Source organism: Sarcophilus harrisii, chromosome 2, assembly GCF_902635505.1.
Source record: "Sarcophilus harrisii chromosome 2, mSarHar1.11, whole genome shotgun sequence".
NCBI lineage: Eukaryota > Metazoa > Chordata > Mammalia > Dasyuromorphia > Dasyuridae > Sarcophilus > Sarcophilus harrisii.
Genome location: NC_045427.1, coordinates 624,451,589 through 624,467,340, shown reverse-complemented (window position 1 = coordinate 624,467,340; position 15,752 = coordinate 624,451,589). Strand labels below are relative to the sequence as shown.

Below are 15,752 nucleotides of genomic sequence, written 5' to 3'. Positions count from 1 at the left end.
CCAAGGAAAAAACATAAAACGTAAAAAATGCCCATCTGAATTATTCAAGATCTTTCACCCAAGATGAGGGATATATCATATGACATGAAATCTAGAGCCATTACACTTCATCCTAAGATTATCACCTTTACTAGATTAAGCATATGTTTTCAAATTATTTAATATCACTTAACAATGGCATTAATAAGCGATCATTTCATAATGATACTAACAATGATCACTTTAACAACGGACACAAGAATTTCAGCTGTTCGTAGAGATTCGGTCAAGGTTGCGTAAGATCTGTGATCCCACAAAAAGTATTCAGAAGTTCAACAAGGAAAACTTCCACTGAACTTAAAAATGATTCATAACCAAGCATTGACTCAATGTGATTTCTATACAGGAATAACAGAACAGTAGCACAGTTGTTTGAATCATCAGCTTTTTCAAAATAACCGCCTTGGGGGAAGGCAGTGCAACAAGACAGTAAAAATGTTAATGTTAATGACATAATGTAACTTCTGTAAAAGAAACAATAGCTTTGAATTTATTAACACATGGGCCCACATGGCCCAGTATAACATCAGTAAATATCACTGATGGGAAACAAAGTCAGAGCTGAATTATATTATTGTTAACAATATTAACATTATGTTATTATAGTTAATTAATAACACTATTATGTTATAGTTATATAATAACTAATTATGTTAGTTATATATAACTAAGATATATAATAAATTGGCTTTGGGAAGAGTTCGACAAATATTTAAGATATATGCTGGGGGGTGGGGGAGAGAAGGGAGTAGGTCAGGACACCAGGACATTATTCAATTAAAAATGGATCACAATTTGGTGAAAAATATAAAGAGATACCTTGTACATCATACACCACAATAAATTCCAAATGGACCAATAATGCAATGTTTTAAATCATTAAAACAGCACTGACGAAAATGTATTCAAACATTTCCCAGTACTTTGAAGAAAAAGAAAAGTAATTTATGGTTTAAGAAAAATTATAAAGATATAAATACTTGAATTGATTAAGGAAAAAACCTTTTTTTTTTTGCACAACCAAAAAGCAAAGTCTTCAGAATGAGGAAGAAAGAAAGTCTAGGGGGGAAATCTGCAATAAACATTTATGATAGAAGTCTAACATCTAAAAATCATAAGTACTTGGCACAGATTTGTAAGAATATGGGAAATTCTGCAAAATGAGTAGTCACAAAATATGAAGAGGGAGCTCAGTACAACAAGACACATTAAGCACTTAATATGTGCAAAGCACATGGGATATAAAGTTAAAAGCTAAACATGATCTTTGTCTTTGAGAAGTGTTTAGTCTGCTAGGAGTGGAGGTGGGTACAAGATAGAGTGTGTGTGTATCTCTATATACAATTCTGAGCTACCACTTTACACCTCTCAGATTGGCTAAGATGACGGGAAAAGATAATGAGGAATGTTGGAGGGGATGTGGGAAAACTGGACACTGTTGGTGGAATGTGAATACATCCAACCATTCTGGAGAGCAATTTGCAACTATGCCCAAAGGACTATCAAACTGCACAAATACTTTGATCCAGCAGTGTCTCTACTAGGTCTATATCCCAAAGAGATAATAAACCAGGAAAAAGATTCATATGTGCAAAAATGTTTGTAGCAACCCTTTTTGTAGTGGCAAGAAACTGAATGGATGCCCATCATTGGGGAATGGCTGATATATATATATGAATGTTATGGAATATTGTTTTTCTATAAAAAACGATCAGCAGGATAGTTTTAGAGAGGCCTGGAGAGACTTACAAGAACTGATGCTAAGTGAAATGGACAGAACCAAGAGAACATTGTACACAGCAAAAAGAAGATTATGCAGTGATCAACTCTGATGGACTTGGCCCTTTCAACAATGAGGAGATTCAGGCCAAGTTCAATAGAATTGGGATGGAGAGAGTCATCTGCACTCAGAGAGAGGACTATGGGGACTGAGGGTGGATCACAATATAATATTATCACTTTTGTTGTTGTCTGCTTGCTTGTTTTTTTCTTTCTCATTGTTTTCTCCTTTTTGATATAATTTTTCTTGTGCAGTATGACAAATGTGGAAATATGTATAGAAGAATTGCATATGTTTAAGATGTATTAGATTACTTGCTGTCTAGGGAAGAGTTGGGGAGAAGGGAGAGAGAAAATTTGGAACACAAGGTTTTGCAAGGGTGAATGTTGAAAACTATCTTTGCATGTATTTTGAAAATAAAAAGCTATTATTAAAAATTTAAAAAAATACTTAGTAGCTACATGACCCTGAGCAAGTCGCTTAATCCTAATTGCCTTCCCCCCCCCCCAAAAAAAAAACCCTTTAAAAAGGAACAGAATGGCAACCGCAGGGGATACAAGGAAAGGGCTATAATTGAGCTATGGAATTGTGAAGAAATTAGATGTTTTATGAGGAGGAAATATATTCCAAATATGATGCAAAGACAAAGGGGCAAGTGATGAAATGTGACAAATGGGAACAATTCAATTCAATTAGATTCAATCTAATTCATTTTCTTCTCCATTCAGTTTCTCTCAATTCAATTCACTCTCCTTTTCCATCAACTGCATTGAACATCACGCCATCCCCAAAATAAGAATATCATCCGAGGGGCAGCTAGATGGTGCAGTAGATAGAGTGCTGGCCCAGAAGTCAGGAGGACCTGAGTTCAAATGTGACCTTTACTTCTTAGCTGTGTGACCCTGAGCAAGACCCCCAACTGCCTCAGGGGGGAAAAAAAGAATATCATCTGAAATCTTGTCACCATACAGACTGACTCAGCTATTGATATTCATCATCAGCTCAACTCCCTCAGTTTCTTCTTCCCTCTGGAGGGCAAAGCAACAAAGTTGTTCCATAGAGGACTCAAAACTGCCAATAATTGTCCACTTTCCATCATTGGTTCTGTTTGGTTTCTTCTAAGATAGCAATTCAGCTTCCTTTTGTATATTGCTTTACTCCATTAGACTGTAAGCTCCTTACAGGAGGAAACCTATTTATTTCCAGTTATTTGGACAGGTCAGGTCTTAGGGAAAGCTATTCCTTGTATAATCATCTCCAAATTATATTTACCTTCTGAAATAGGTCTAAATCACCAGATGATGCTATGAATATTAAGAGGATTGTGTTGAACTTTTTGGGAAAGAAAAACTATGTCATCTCAAAAGATTGCTCCAAAAAGGTAGGACTGAAATGAAATCTACAGTCCCATGATCTTATGGAATACTCTCTGCCTCAGTTTCCTCATATGTAAAATGGGAATAATAATATGTAAAATGCATCTATTTGGGAGGCTCCATGAGATATTTGTAAAGCACTTTGCATACCTTCAGATGTTATTTACATTTTAGCTATTATTGTTGTAAGATATAGCTTTAGGGTTTGTGAAGTGTCATTAGATCTTCATAACAGTGCTATAAGCACTACAGATGCATTGCTTTGGGTTGTGCCAAAATTTGTTTTTATTTTCAATATTAAAAATCATCTATCTTCTATAGTTCTGTTTGTTGACTTGTTAAATATTTTCTACATTTCTACAGTGGCTATAGAGGCCATTCCATTATCCCCTAATATTTTATGACCCATTGATTCCATTCACCTCAAAGATCCATTTGGGTATTTCTGTGTATTGTATGAGATCTGAATGTAATCTCATTTGATACTTGAAATTGTTGAACTATCTTTTTAGTTCTGATGATGGATAGATCTTCAGGCTTACACAAAGGGTCAACACTTGCAGCAACTTCTGATCAACCAGCATACCACAGAGGTCGAAAAGAGGAACTTGCCTTTCTATATACTATGGGTTTTGTGTGGTTCTTACCTAAGCAATTTGTCCAAGGATTGGGGAACTAAGCCCTTGCCTTGGGTATAGAAGACATCCCACTGATTTCATCTCTCTGAGGAAGAGGTAGTCAGTAAATATTAAGTGCTTGCAATGGGCCAGGGACTGTGCTAAGTACTAGAAGAAACAACCACATTAAAGTTGATTTTTGAAGGAGCAGATTGGTACAAATGGACAGGCGGTCCAATTCCCGCCCATGTTATCATTCTTTATGTTAATTGGTTTCTTAATAGTAAGAGCTTTTTATATTCTAGTTTGTCCCAATCTGTGACATCTGCTTTGGGAGCAGTAATAAGTGTCCTCATTGGCTAATGGACTTTTTAAAAGGTCCGCTGAATATAACTTAAATATAACTCTCAAGAAGTATCATGTGATTCCAATGAAGCACTGGGGAAGAATGCACTCTTCTTTACCCACTTTGGTGGCAATTCTACCACCATTTCCCATGCGGCATCAACTCAGCTAGGAAGACGAGGATGTCTGGATGTTTTGCCCCTTTTTTCCTGATCTTAGGCAAAACAAGCATCCCAGGATGGATAGAGGCCTTATAAGTTCAGAAAGTCTGGAGAACAATAGAGGAAACTTGTTCCTCAGAGAGGAGCCTGGCCCATTTGACAAGCAGACATGTTCCAGGAATTATTTGGACATTGCCCAGCTAAGATGAAATAAAAATGGCTAGTAATTCTGCAAGTTGCTTTATGTTCTGATGAAGCACAAATTAAATGATTGTAGCACACTATATAAGTAGTTTTAAGTTATTACCGATTTCTCTTCTCTTGGTGGATGCTTATGACTTCCTTTTATTAATGTTCTTTGTATGTTTAATATAAATTACCTGTTGCATAACCAATTAGTATTATATACTGAAAACCTTCCCTTTACATCTTCCCTTTAGAAGTCCTGTTAGTTTTGTGAACCATAATCTAATTTATGATCATTAAATTTGTTCCTGGGAGGGACGGCTAGGTGGCAGAGTGGATAGAGCACCACCCCTGAAGTCAGGAGGACCTAGTTCAAATTTGACCTCAGACACTTAACATTTCCTAGCTGTGTGACCCTGGGCAAGTCACTTAACCCCAATTGCCTTAGGGAGAAAAAGTGTTCCTGAGATACTGGAGCTAGGGACACTCCACAAGAGCACGAGAAAAAGGAAGCCCCCTTTCACTAGAGGCAGATTCTCCAAGACCGAACCTATTCCAAACCAGGAATAGGACACAGAAGGGTAAGTACCCTAGTTCCTATGGGCTCAACTGAGTATTTCCTCAAGGATAATCTTAATATGACAAAATATACCAATTTGAAAACATGAGCTAATATAATATACAGTGGAGAAATGTCATCAAGGTAGAATATAGACAGAGAAGAGGATTCAGGACAGAAACATATGTATTTGGAGAAGAAGTAACATTAAGCAGCAGGGAGACCAAGAAAAAGCCATTATACAGTAGAAGAAGAAGTAAGAGAGAGAAGCAAATGGAGGCAGACAAAAAGGAGAATGTCCCTGGAAGGAGGGATGGTCAGCCATGCATAACCTGTGGACTTAAAAAAGACCACTGACTCAGGCAGTGGAGAGATCACAGGTAGATTTGGAGAGAACAGTTATAAAACATACTGGTTTTATTTCATTTTTTTAAAAAGTGAATATTCTTATGCCCCAAAGAGCTATAAAACTGTACATACCCTTTGATCTAACAATATCACTACTAGATCTATATCCCCAAAGAGATCATAAATAAGGGGAAAGGATCCACAAATAAAAAAATATTTTGAGCAGCAATCTGAGATGGCAAGAAATTAGAGACTGAGAGGATACCATAAATTGGGAAATGGCATTGTTCTATAAGAAATAATTAAGCAGGTGGATTTCAGAAAATCCTGCAAAGACTCAAATGAACTGATGCGGAATGAAGTGAGCAGAACCAGAACATGATACGTAGTGACAGGATCATTGTACAAAATTCAACTTTAATATAATAGACTTAGCTTTTCCCAGCAATACAATGGTCTAAGACAATTTTAAAAGATTCATGATGGGAAATGCTATCCACATCTAGAGAAAGAACTATGGAGTCTGACTACAGATCAAAACATTCTTTTCCCCCTTTTATTGTTTTTTGTGTTTTTTGTGGTTTGTCACCTATGTTCTGATTCTTCTTTCACAACATCACAACTAATGTAGAAACATGTTGAATGTGATTGATCATACATATATAATCTAAATCAGATTGCTTGCCACCTTGGGGACAGGGGAGGGAAGGGAAGGGGAACAAAATGGAAATCAAAATCTTATAAAAAATGTTGAAAAATAAAAGCATTTAAAAAAGAATATTAATTAAAAATGAGAAAAAAATGAATGCTCTAATGCTCACAGACAAATGACAAGTAAATTCTCCACAACACTGAACTTTATTCTGACGCTGTTACATGAACTGATGCTGAATGAAGTAAGCAGAAAGCCCTGCAACTACTGGATGATGAAAGCCACTAAGAAAAGATGGAGAGGAACAATTGAGAAAGAGGGAAGAGGAGGAGGAAGGAGAAGAGGAGAACAAATAGAAAGAGGAAGAGGAAAATGAAGGGGAAGAGCAGGAAGAAAAAGAAGAGGAAGATGAGTAGAAACAGGTAGAGGAAAAAAAGGAGAAAAATAGTGAGAGCATGATATGGGCTCAGGTCAAGCAGAATCTGACAGAGAAGAGAGAAAGGGCAAGGGGAGACTGTGGGCCCCTGACTGGATTATATTCAGATGTCATTATCTTATTATATCTGTTGAGAAAAGAAGGGTGGTGTCTTTTATGGAGAAGACCGAGAAGCCTCTATATTTCCTTCCCCTTCTTCATTTCTCCTCCCTTTTATACATCTCTTTTTCTTCTTATATCAGATATCATTTCCCCTGGTTATAATCAGGGACATGGTTAAAACTAGCTATATATTTAAGCTTTGAAAAAGAAAGATGGGAAAAAAACTGAAGATCTGGAGAGAGAGGAAGGCAACTTCTCTGAGTTTTCCTACATGGTTTTCAGCAGTGAGGATTTTCCATATTACTCCCCTTCAAACTTTTTCCCTCCAAGCAGGTATTTTACAAAGGAGGAAACTGAGGCACAGAGAGGTTAAGTGTTTGCCACAGGCCCCACAGCTAATAAGTGACTGAGGAAGGATTCAACTCTGGTCTTTCAAACTCTAATCACTAAACTTGACTAATGACTAAAACTAAAACATGACACTTAATGACCTCAGAGAAATGAAACAAAACAAAATGATTAGTAATAATCATAAGGAATAATAATAATCATAATCATAAGGCGGTAAAGAATAGAGGGGGATCTGCCTTGGAACCAGGTAAGTTTTAACCTCATCTCTGCCACATGCTGGCTATTTAACCAAGGACAAGTCACTTAGATTCTCAGGAACTCTGAGCACTTTAAGGTTATAAATTAGACAGACAGGGGCTAGAGCACTAGCCTGGAAGTCAGGAGGACTTCAAGTTCAAGTCTAGTCTCAGGCACTTAATACTTCCTAGCTATGTGACTTTTGGGCAAGTCACTTAATCCCAATTTCCTCAGCAAATAAAATAATTAGTCAAAATAGACAGTTATTTAAAATAAAATAAAATAGACTAAAATAAAATAGACAATAGACAGAGGTTAGATCCCAATTGAGAAATTGGGTACAAATCCTAGCTATGTGATTTTGGATAATTCACTTAATTCTTAGCCTTTGTTTCTTCATCTATGAAATGAAAAGGCTGTACAAGATGACTTTGAAGGCTCTAATGTTCTCACTCAAGAGCTAAAAGTTAACATCAACAGAGGAGGTTTCATTACTGAGAGTTCCCAATGCCAGACTTTAAAAAAAAACCCCAGTGAGAATGGAATCATCATTCCTGGAGTCCTGGGTCTGCCCCCCAAAGTTAGATGGGTGCTGACAGGTCTGAACATGACCACAGTAAACAAGACAAAGCCATTCTCTTGTCGACAACAAATACTTCCAAAGCTTTCTCTTTCACCACCACTGAGAAGAAAAGTCAGAATGTACTGGAGCTAGAAAAGAGGAACTGCCCTCTGGGACTGTGCAAGAGAAAATATGAAAGTCTTTTGCATCAACAGGAACTTTCTCAAAAAGCTGAAAAGTAAAAAAAGAACACCCAACCCCACACAAATGAGGCGTTCAACAATGGCAGCTCAGTCTCCCAAGCTGGTTTCATTCAACAATGGTGGCTCAGTCTCCCAAGCTGGTTTGCATGGCTCTGGGAATTTGAGTGCCAAACTTTCCTCTACCTTCTCTGGTTCCAGTCTAGGAAAACGGACTGTTTGTCATGCAAATCTCATACAAAGTCTGCTAGAGGAGCTCTTATTAGCCATATCTATTCATCAATAACATTTCCATGGTTCCAAGGTGGGAAGGAAAGGATGTGAAAGAGGGAGGAGAGATAACGAAGGGGAAATCAAGTTTGGAGGTTCCTCTGTGTTCTCCATAAAAGATACTATTCTTCTCTTCTAAATGGGAATCAACATCATCAAAATATTCCCTCATATGAAGCAGCCTAGAGGCAGTAGGGCTGGATCTGGAGTTTGTGAATTTGGGGGCCAGATCGTCCTATTACCTGGTGTTACCTTAACCAAGTCACTTAATTTGATCTGATGGAAAATCAAGTCCCTCAGTCTGGAAAATGAGGAGGATTTGATCAGAGCCTATGATACCACGATTTCCTACTCTGTGTACCAAGCTCTACAGAGGATCACAGGAGCCCAAGGCTATGGCTTCCTCAGAGATCACTGAGGAAATGGAAACCTGGAGGAGTCACACGACTTGTTTCAATCAAGGAAAATTAATACTGAGAAATAGATGCTAGGAAGGAGCAGAGACACAAGGCTTAAAACTCTGCTCGGTTCCTTACAAACATGAGCCCTGGACTCAGTTTCCAAATCTGTAAATAAGGGGCTAGATGGATTCTGTACAAATCTGTGATTGCTAAATCTTGTGAATATGATTGGCCATATCTTGCTGATTCCACTTCATCTTCTCTGCTGTCTGTCCCCTTTTCTGTACTCGTGTCACACTCCCCCTTGTCCAAGCCCTCATTCTGTCCTTCTTTGACTGTTGTGACAGCCTCCCAGCTTGCCTCCCCCTGAATCTTCTCTCTCATCAGTCACTTCTGTCTCCAACCTATCCCCACAAAGGTGCCAGATTGATATTCCTGAAACTTAAAATTTGACTATGTCACTCCTTAACTCAAGAAGCTTCTATGGATCCCCATTGCCTTAAGGTTAAAATACAAACTGCTCTGATTGGCATTTAAGGCATTGGCATTTACACATTACTCCCCTCATACACTATATCCTATAGCCAAATAACTGTTGGCTAGCCTCATTATTCCATCTCCCCCTTTTTGTTTCACGCTTGTGAGCAGGCCATTTATGGTTCCTGAAATGTTTTCCTCATTACTTCCCACTCCCAGAAAACAACTCCTTTCAAGGCTCAGCCTAAGTGCCAAGAGGATTTTACTGATTTCTCTAGTTTTTAATTCACCACCCAGATGTGCCTTCTTCCCATTTTTTTGATATTTTAAAAATATAGCTTATATTTTTTTCAGCCAAAAATTTTTTTATTTCTTCTTCACTACAGTTAGTTTTATGTCCTGCTAACTTTCAGCTTTCTAGTCCTTTTTATTATTATAGCTTTTTATTGACAAAACATATGCATGGATAATTTTTCAACATTGACCCTTGCAAAAACTTCTGTTTCAACTTTTCCCCTCCTTCCCCCATCCCATCCTCTAGATGGCAGGTAGTCCCATACATGGTAAATCTGTTAAAGTATATGTTAAATACAATATAGGTATACATATTTATACAGTTATTTTGCTGCTCAAGAAAAGTCGGATTTAGAAAGAAGGTAAAAAACAAAACCTGAGAAAGAAAACATATAGCTTGTATTTTCAATTGAACATATGGTGGCTAGGTGGTGCAGTGCATAGAGTGATGGATCTGGAGTCAAGAAAACCCAAATTCAAATGTGCCCTTGATCATTCACTAGCTAGCTGTATGACCCTGGACAATTCAGTTAACTTTTGTCTGCCTCAATTTCCTCATCTGTAAAATAGGAATAATTATAGCGCCTACCTTCAGACTGTTGTGAGGACCAAATGAGATATTTATAAATGATTTCAAAAACCTTAAAGTGCTTTTTAAATGCTAATTGTTATTATTTCTATCACCTTCATCCTCCTGCTGCTCCTTCTGTCTCCCCCTCATAGGCTGTAAGCTCCTTAAGAGAAGTGACTATTTCACTTTTGTCCTTATCTCCCTGTAATCCAGGATAATACTTGGCACACACTAGGTGCTTAATAAATGTTGGTTGATTAATTGATAAGAAAGAACTCTTGATTTGGAGTCAGAGGATATGGGCTTAAATACAAGATGTGCCACGTATTACCTGTGTGATCTTGCATAAGTCCCTTCTTTCTTTCATCTGTGAAATGACGGAGATTGAACTAGATGGTCATGGAGAGTCCTCCCAATCCTAAATCTCTGTCCCTATATGCTTGTCATCTAAAGTGAATGATTTCATCGTATATACTCGCATCCAGAGTTGGGGTTGGGATTGATTTTACTCAGCTTTTTTCTCTTTCTTTTTTAATCTCTGTTATAAAAGATGGTCCTGTTATGAAGAACAGGGAGGAGAAGAGCGATACATTTAGAAATGAAGATGATGTCAAAAACAAAGGGCATCAAGATGAAGATAAATGAAATGGCTCATTTTAAAGGCTCAATCTCATCCTATCTAAAAGCCTCACTATTGCCCCACACTTGGAGTCCATCATGTGAGCCTATTGTGCAATGGGGTCCCTTTGGCGTGCCAGTACTGTACCCATCTCTGATAAGGCCCCGACACGCAGAGGTAAAATGATGTTCAGTTCCTCTTATTACTGCACATGGTTCCAGTGATGTTCTACATATTTCACTTAGAATCAGACTCATAAATCTTTAGCCAGAAAAGAGGAATGATATCCAGAAAAGAAAGTACATCGACTCATTCTAACTAGCTAACACAATGACGGGCACCTAGTGTGACTCAGTGGATAAGGCGGTGGGTTTGGGATCAGAAAGGCTCATCTTCATGGCATTTAAATTTCAGACATTTACTAAACGTGTGACCCTGAGCAAGTCACTTAATCCTGTTTACCTCAATTTCCTCGTCTCTTAAATGAAACAGAGAAGGAAATGGCAAATCACTCTAGTACCTTTGTCAAGAAAACACTAAATGAGGTCATGAAGAATCGGATACTGCTGAAACACTAAACGGCAACAGCACGATGAAAAGTGGAGATCTTAGAGGATTATTTTAGGCTGTTAAGGTGGACAAATAAGAGGATTCAGGCTAGAAGGGGGAAAAACTTCATTCTTTGATGGCATTTATTCATTCATTCAAAACCACCATCAACCAAGATCTAGGTACAGCTTTATCCAGACTCTGTTCAGAGTCCCCGTTACTAACTGCCATAGCCTACACTTTCCAGGGATAATGACCTTATATTTCTTATTTAATTTCATATTCAATAAAATTTAAAAAAGTAAAAAAATAAAATAAAAAAACAAAACAAAACAAAAAATTTCATATTCCCTGCTCCCACCCCCATCTAGCATCTGTCCACAATAGATGCTTGCAAAATGTTAGCATCTGTACATAATAGAGGCTTGCAAAATGCTAACAGTTTTGAACTGGCAATAACATGAAAAATTTCCAAATCTCTCCTGGACTTGACATTGCTGTGAAATCGGCTATAATGAAGGAAATTCTCTCTTGTAGTGATGGAGTTAGTTCCCAGCTTCTGACTCTGGGATCAAACTCAAGGAATCCCAAGGCACTCTGGGGCTTGCCTACAACACCTCCACCAGGTGGCCACCAGGCTTTCCTTGAAGAACTCCAGGAACAAGGAACTTATTTTCTGCCCTTTACCCCCTGCCTCACAGGTTCCACTTTTAGATGGTTCTAATTGTTAACAATTTTTTTTCCTAACAGTGATCAGAGGAAAAAGTAATAGTCAGTGGCCACCTCTCTGTCTTTGTCCCCATCCTAAGTCTCTGCCCCATATGGTTGTCATCTAAAGTGAATGATCTCATCACATATACAGCATGCAGGATTGGGGTTGGGGTTGGGATTGCTTTTGCTCAACTCTTTTCTTCCTCTTTCCCCCTTCCTTCTTCCCCCCCTGAGAAAACTTTAAGTCTCTTTAAAGTCTCTTTTGTAACCCTTTCAGGCTGATGCTCCACAAACCACCTACTCCCTTCCCACCCTGACCAACGCTGTTAGATAATGTCTACATGGTCATGTTAATAGCTCACACTTCCTTGTAGCAGCCTTGTGAGCCGCGAAATGCAGGCTCAGAGAGATTAAATAATTTGTCTATGGACACACAGCTAGAATGCAGAGACCGGACTCAGAGTCCCAAACTTCAAATCCGAACCTTTACAGGATTATGGCCGACCTAGACAAGGCAAGGCTATTTGAAGGATCCAGTCTCCCGCTGGCCATCAGGCCAACCGCCAACCCCAGGAAAAGGGGCAAACATTACTGCTTCTTCCTTCCTAGGGTCACTGGCTGGGGGGTGGCTATTTGCTAAATACTGGAGGAAGGGACAGCCAAGTTTTCAATGAGGGGCCACCATATTTGTGAGGGTTATAATGACTCTTTCCCAAGCTGGAAGACACCTTGGTGGTCATCCAGCCCAGTGCCATGAGTCGGCCTCTCCTTGCCAGACTGGCCCTAGAGTGACCAAGGTGAACAGCTGGGGCCGTGGAGGGCTCCTGTGCTCCCGGCCTTAGATCTGAAAGGAACCTCGGAGAACCTCTCTATCAAACCCCTTGTTTTTCAGAATTGGAAAATGAGACTCAGAAAGCTGAATTGAGTTGCCCAAAGTTGAGTGACAGTGTCAGGATTTGAACCCGGCCACGTCCTCTGATTCCTAACCCAGGACTCTATCCACAGGTCCACCCTGCCTCTTTGTGTGCTAGACAGGGCTTTGTCCAGCATCAGATCGAGAGCTGGTCCCAGCTCTGCCACCAGAACTAAGTGTGCGGCCCCGGACAAGTCACCTCAGATTTCCAGCCCCGCTCTCTCCTCAGTGAGCGGTGGCGGTGCGATTAGAACCCAAGCCCCCGGTAAGTGAGACATAAAGGACTTCATGAAGAAGGGGAGGAAACCTCCTGCAGGAGTGCGGCGCGGGGGCCGAGCGCTGCATTTCCAGCCCGAGCCCAGCTTCCTAAAGCTGTCTCCCAGCCTGGCCTCAGTTTCCCTCCCACCAGATGAGGAGCCCCCTTGACCTCGGAGGTCTCTTGGGACTGCCCGGGCAGGGGGCCGGCCCTTGGGAGCTCTTCTTCGTAGGGCAGGCCCCGGGGGGGGGGGGTGTCTCTGAGCGCTCCCTGGAGGGGGGCCCTGAGCGCTCCCGGGGGTCTCTGAGCGTTCCCGGGGGCCCTGAGTGCTCTGGGGGTCTCTGAGCGCTCCCAGGGGGGGGTCTCTAAGTGCTCTGGGGGTCTCTGAGCGCTCCCGGAGGGGGGGGTCTCTGAGCGCTCCCGGAGGGGGGGGTCTCTGAGCGCTCCCGGAGCGGTCCCGGCTCTCAGCACTCACCGCCCCTCTCTCGAAGTCGTTGTAGAAGGGCTTGTCCAGCAGGTGCTTCTCGCTGCAGCGCACCGAGCCCACCAGCGTCAGGTAGATGTAGTCGTCGGTGCCGGCGAACCACTGGCTGCCAGTGGCCACGGTCACGGTGTAGGACGGCATGGCCGGGCTGGGGGCGCCGGGCGGGGAGCCGAGCCAGGTCTGGGGCCGCCGCCGCCGCTCCCCGGCCCCAAGTTGCCCGAGGGGGCGGGGAGGGGCGGGGCTCGAGGTGCGAAGCCCCGCCCGGAACCGCCCCTTCTCTTCTGCAAAAGGCAGCAGCCTCCGGCAGCGTCTGGGCAGAGGAACGGCTCCCGCCGCGCTGCTGCTGGGCTGGGGCTGGAAGGGGATCGGCCCCTTCTGCTCCCACAAACAGGGAAACTGCGCCCCGGGGAGGGCCAGATGGCCGGACGCATGGGGCGGTTAAGAGGCAGAAGCAGGATTCGCGCTCCGAGCCTCTCACTCCTCAGCCGGCTGCTTCCAGTGTCCTGCCCCCCCCCTTCTCTCCCCCTGCAAACCGTAACAAAACCACCCCCTTGGGGCATCTAGGTGGTGCAGGGATGGAGCACCAGCCCTGAAGTCAGGAGCACCTGAGTTCAAATTTGACCTCAAACACTTAAGACTTGCTAGCTGTGTGACCCTGAGCAAGTCACTTAACCCCAAGTGCCTCAGCACAAACCCCCCCCCCCAACACGCGCATAATCTGTGGCAGGCTCTGCCCCCCTGCCCACCCCACTCCTGTGCACACACCGCTCTATGTATACACACTATACGGTGTAATTGTGGCTACACTGCTGTACACACACACACACCGCCCCCAGTTTAAACCTGGCACCCCCGGGGCCCCGAGGGCTGGGATCCAAGGCGTCTATTAGTCAACGAGCGTTTATTCAGTGCTTATTGTGGGCCAGGTGCCGAGACGCCCAAATCGGGCAAAATCAGCCTCAGCCCCCGCAGAGCTGCCGGGTCCGTCTGGGGGACCGCAAGCAAGCGAGAATGGGGCGGGGGGGGGGGGAGAGGAGGACGGTACCCAAGGACAGCAGGAGCACGAATGAGATCCTGAGCTGTCCATGGTGCAGAGAAGGGAAGGGAAGGCCTCCCGAGCCCATTTCCAAATTGGAGGTCGGGGCGTGGGGGTGGGGGTGAGGGGCGGGTCTGAGACCCTACATCCCACGTTCACTGTCAGAGTGCTCCATTCGACTTTCTAATGTTCTACTGTTCCATGTTCCCCTCTGTCTAATTCCACGTCCCTTATTCCATGCGAGGCAGGAGGAAAGCAGCCAAAGGGAAAGGCTCCTAAAACAGGAGCGCAGTTAACCGGCCGCGTGAGCATCCCTGGGGGTCAGTCACTAAAGGACTTTTCAATGAGATCAAGGGCAAATTCAAGTCGTCCACTGACACCCCTGGTTCTAGAAATGCCAGCCGGAGCAATGAGCCGGGAAAAGAATATGAAGGAATAAGTGGGGACTGAGAAGCAGTAAAAGCGCTATTTTAATTGCAGAGGATATGATGGTTTAATTAGAGATTCAACTAAAAAATAGGAAAACCCCCACTAATAATGTCAATAAAGTAGCAGGATGTAAAATAAATGCACAGAATCCCTAGCCTGACTCTATCACCAAAATCTGGTCAAAAGAAATGGAATGAGAAACAAGCCATTAAAAATTACTCCCGAGTGTACGGAATATGATTATAATTCCAGGTATCAGTTGCAACACTTTCTTTACCAAGATGTCCACAAGAAGTTACACGAATGCAATTACAAAAGTCTCTCTACAGAAATAAATAGAAACGTATGTGACTATAAAGATTACTTGCTACTAGGGAAGTATTTGGAACTAAAATTTAACAAGAAGTGCGGAGAAAATTGGAAAACGGTCTAGGGAGATCTGGGAGATCATCCTTCTGTGTGTAACAATACCCTTCAAATGATGCAAGGCAGGTAGAATTAGAATGGAAACAGTAAACTCTCTGTGTAAGAGGGAATCCGCACAGCAAATTTCTCTGATAAAGATCTGATATCCAAAATATAGAGAGAATCCATGGATACACGTAAGAAGAGGAGCCATTCCTCAAAAGATAGTCAAATGAACAGAGAGCTCTGTAAAAAAGAAATCCAAGCTATTATTGATAAGCATATTTAAAAATAATACAATAAGAGAAAATTAAAATAACTTTAAAGTTCCATTTCACATCCATTATATTGGCAAAGATGACAAAAAAGAAAATGACAATTATTGG

General features: G+C 41.8%; 1 protein-coding gene across 1 annotated transcript in view; it reads right to left on the bottom strand.

Annotated features, from left to right (window-relative positions):
- ALOX5 (arachidonate 5-lipoxygenase) overlaps positions 1 to 13,711 on the bottom strand; it is a 73,797-nt gene extending 60,086 nt beyond the window's left edge. Inside the window, exon 1 of the mRNA XM_031956703.1 lies at positions 13,488 to 13,711. Within this exon, the coding sequence (XP_031812563.1) occupies positions 13,488 to 13,637 (150 nt within the window). The 5' untranslated portion in view covers positions 13,638 to 13,711. The remainder of the gene's footprint in view (positions 1 to 13,487) is intronic.
- Positions 13,712 to 15,752: the final 2,041 nt, after the last annotated feature.